This window comes from Musa acuminata, chromosome BXJ1-8, assembly GCF_036884655.1.
Source record: "Musa acuminata AAA Group cultivar baxijiao chromosome BXJ1-8, Cavendish_Baxijiao_AAA, whole genome shotgun sequence".
Lineage (NCBI taxonomy): Eukaryota > Viridiplantae > Streptophyta > Magnoliopsida > Zingiberales > Musaceae > Musa > Musa acuminata.
Genome location: NC_088334.1, coordinates 43,598,614 through 43,602,190, shown reverse-complemented (window position 1 = coordinate 43,602,190; position 3,577 = coordinate 43,598,614). Strand labels below are relative to the sequence as shown.

The 3,577-nt window shown below is 40.4% G+C and overlaps 1 protein-coding gene across 1 annotated transcript; it reads left to right on the top strand.

Annotated features, from left to right (window-relative positions):
- The first annotated feature begins 2,418 nt into the window (after positions 1–2,418).
- Positions 2,419–3,091, top strand: LOC135589146 (nuclear transcription factor Y subunit B-4-like). Its single transcript, XM_065081445.1, has one exon. It carries the CDS (start codon positions 2,458–2,460, stop codon positions 2,956–2,958), a length of 501 nt encoding a protein of 166 aa, XP_064937517.1. The 5' UTR covers positions 2,419–2,457; the 3' UTR covers positions 2,959–3,091.
- The last annotated feature ends 486 nt before the right edge of the window (positions 3,092–3,577 follow it).

Genomic DNA, 3,577 nt, shown 5'->3' with positions numbered 1-3,577 from the left:
GACTAGTTTCACAACGTCACCGAAGAGACACACTACTAATATGGCTAAGGTCCATCAATGGCAGCCTAAGGAGAAAGAAAAACCACACTGTCAATTGGCAGTGTGGGAAGAATCATGGCATCCAGCTTATTCTAATATTTCCAAGGAAGAAAAGTAGATGATGCAAGAGTGTGTCTAGTAGATAAGCTCAAGGCACCCATGACAGTGAATGGAAAAGTAGCTTCAGCATGTTTACAATGGTTACGCTTGCTAAGGTGATGAGAAGATAATAGCACAAGTATCATAATGAAAGAGGAGGATATTAGGGTTAAGTCGATGTTTAACGCGACGACGAAAGGAATAATCCTTCTACATTAAGATGAATTTAGCATGTTGACCTGCACAAACATACATGTACACAACTGGTATTTGCTGATGTTGGTGATGATGATGTGGTCACCAAAGAAAATAAAAATCACTATTTTGACCTGACACAACTTGAGCAAAGTACAAATTTTCTAGTTTCCTTAAACTCCTCTAGACAGCAAAGCCCAAGAACACATCTCTTTCTCCAATAACTTAGTGTCTAGTGAGTGTCTCTACTGCATGTATGGGAGTTGAACTTTCTATATTGGGATGATAAATCTACTTGCAAAAGTTTGACAAAGTTGAGCTACTAGCCCTAAATTTAACTGTATTTTACTCTGTGTCTTGAAGAACTTGAATCAGCTTACTTGCAAGTAGCAGATTTCTTATGAGACAGTGCTCACTAAAGGAAGACCTCAACTTTTCAGATTCAGTTCACTCGAGAGCTCTTCTACAGAACCTCGATAGCCGCTAGGGTTATCCTGCAGCCCTTCCACAGGCAGGCAGGTTTTAGGACATGGCCTTAAGCAATGGGAATTATCAATCCACCGCACGCGTTGCACGGTTTGTCGGCAGGTGTCACTCTACTTTCTCAGGCTTTTTAAGGATTAGAGTGAAAGATTTGCCCCCTTGTGGTATCTTAGGCTCCTTATAATGGTAGGTGTTAGCTCATATTAGCAGTAGACTAATAGCAGACCTCCACTGTCTTGGTTATCTAATGCTCAATCTGCATGATCATCTTTTCTTCACTTGGAGTCATGATTTCACAGTATTTGCAATGATCACATAAGTAGCAGAAAGCTATTGTCATTCACATAACCGGAAGACAATGAACCCTAAAAGAAAAGGAAAAGGAAGAAGAAAGTGCTTGTCTGAGAAAGTACAGAGTGTCACCCCAAGATTTCTGCCACCATGAATGCAAAGTATTCTTGCAGTCTGCATATGCTAAAGCACTGTAAGTTAATTTTCATTTGATTCCCACTATGATATGCTGAGGTGCATGTAAATGCCAACATTTCTGGTTTTTCTACCAGTTGAAGATTTTTGTCTGAAATTAACCATTTGAATTATAAGCAAAACAAATAACCAGTAATACCAATTGAATGACAAAGAATACAGAAAGTTGTGTATTTATGATCAAGAACTTTTGTACCTGAAATAGGGGGACTTATGAGGAGGATAAATTGGAGATCTTTTACGCTCACAGCAGTTGCATTTAGTAGTGAAAGTTCATCAGCAATGCACAGATCAACTCAAGAGCTATAAAAGATTGGTTATCTTGAAGCAAATTGTTGGTCCGGAAGTGATCCCATGATGAACATGCTGTAATCAAATATATGTTTGATTGATCCAAAGTCAAATAAATACTATCCATGGCAAGTTTGCTTCCATGCTTGCTTGCTGCCTTCTCTGGAACCCTAAAACACAAAATCAGTAGTAATTCACTCAAACTTAATCTGATCATGCATCCATTGATCTAGCGGCAACCGTGCCTAACAATGTCTCAATGCATCAACCATACTAGTGTTCCTCAAAACCTCAGCTCATTGAACCTCACAAAAATGGACTTCTTTTTGGAAGGTTAAGTGTGTTTTGGACATGCCTGGCTATAAATTTTCAGTAATATCAATGGCTAATCCAAATGCAGTAATCGTCAATATAAGAAAAAGTATTTTGCACTCAAGAGTGGATGGATGCCTTTGGACTCCCATCATCTTAATAGTAGCACCTTAAGAATTCTTGTTTGTATTTACTGAGAATATGAGATGACATCAGGCAAACGAGTCGAACCAGCATCGCTTTTCACCACAAGAAGAAGAATTAGTGTACGAGACTGGTTCTCCATAAATCCAATTGCTCATTGTTTAGGACAAGTGGTTCCAAGTGATGAATGACCGACCGACACACCGAACAATGTTAGGATTCTAAGCATTACTCTACTCGACCTTTGTTTTCCTTTCGAGCACTTCAAGAAAATGACACCTGAGCAATTGCACTCCCACTTTATGCTCGAACAAGGCGAAAGGTGTCAGATGAGTGGATGATATAAGCATCCACATTGAAGCTACATGTCGCCCTCTCATGGCCTTGTAGCTTCTCCTCTCCAGGGAGATGGATGACGTTTCGGAGAGGCAAATGCAACGTCGCGGCCATGGCTATGAATTCCATGCTTCCGAAGCTGCCAACACTTTGTCAGGAGATGCGTACACCAGCGGGCAGGATCACCTGCTGCCGATAGCCAACGTGGGGCGGATCATGAAGAAGGCGCTGCCGCCGAACGCCAAGATCTCGAAACAAGCCAAGGAGACAATGCAGGAGTGTGCTTCCGAGTTCATCGGCTTCATCACGGGGGAAGCTGCCGACAGCTGCCAGAAGAACAACCGCAAGACCATCAACGGCGACGACATCTGCGCCGCCATGAAGACGCTTGGCCTTGACGACTACGCTGATGCCATGAGAAGATACTTGCACAGGTACAAGGAGCACGAAGAGAAGGCAACCTCTAGGGATCACAACAGGATTGCTTGCATCGATGTTGTCGATGAATTGTCGGTCTCCAAGACCAGCTCATCGAGAAGGCATCTGTTTCCTACCAATCCTTCGGTAGGTTGATGGATAATGGCATGATGTACATCTACAACTGTCGAATGATACGCAACGTTTCCAATTTGATTTTGTGCATTGCCAATTGATCTTAGAATGGCATGATTTAGGCATTTGAACACAGAAAATTAGCAATATTTCTCTACGATTGCTGTAGATATTATGCATATGATCTGATCTTCTTGTTCTTGTGTGGAGATCAAGAAGCCATAGAAGGGCTGCTGCATTTGAACATCAAAGCACTTGAAGTTTCTTGACTTAAAGCCACATAAATTTTATTTCATGCTTTAAAAGAGGTGAATCATTCCTGCTTGTGAGAATCTCGGAATTCCTTTGTAGCCAACAAAAAAAAATGATAATTAAGAGAAAGGAAAAAAGAAGATGCTAATCTTGTTTCAACTAAGAAGTAATGCTACCAATTTTCATATTTTTCTGATCATAGGTAAAATTAAGAGGTAAAATTTTCATAATCTTGTTTCAATTAAGAGGTAAAATTTGTGTAGCAGCAGAGGTTAGATTTCAATTGTACTGAGACTATAGATATCCAAGTTCTTTCTTCTCTTCTTGACAAAAAATGACTTCACACTTTTGCGTTATAGATTGTGGTCTAAAGAAATTTGTATTCTAT

What these genes read in the sequence shown, in the direction of transcription:
- LOC135589146 (XM_065081445.1), top strand. Translation starts at nt 2,458, where the DNA reads ATGGATGACGTTTCGGAGAGGCAAATGCAACGTCGCGGCCATGGCTAT.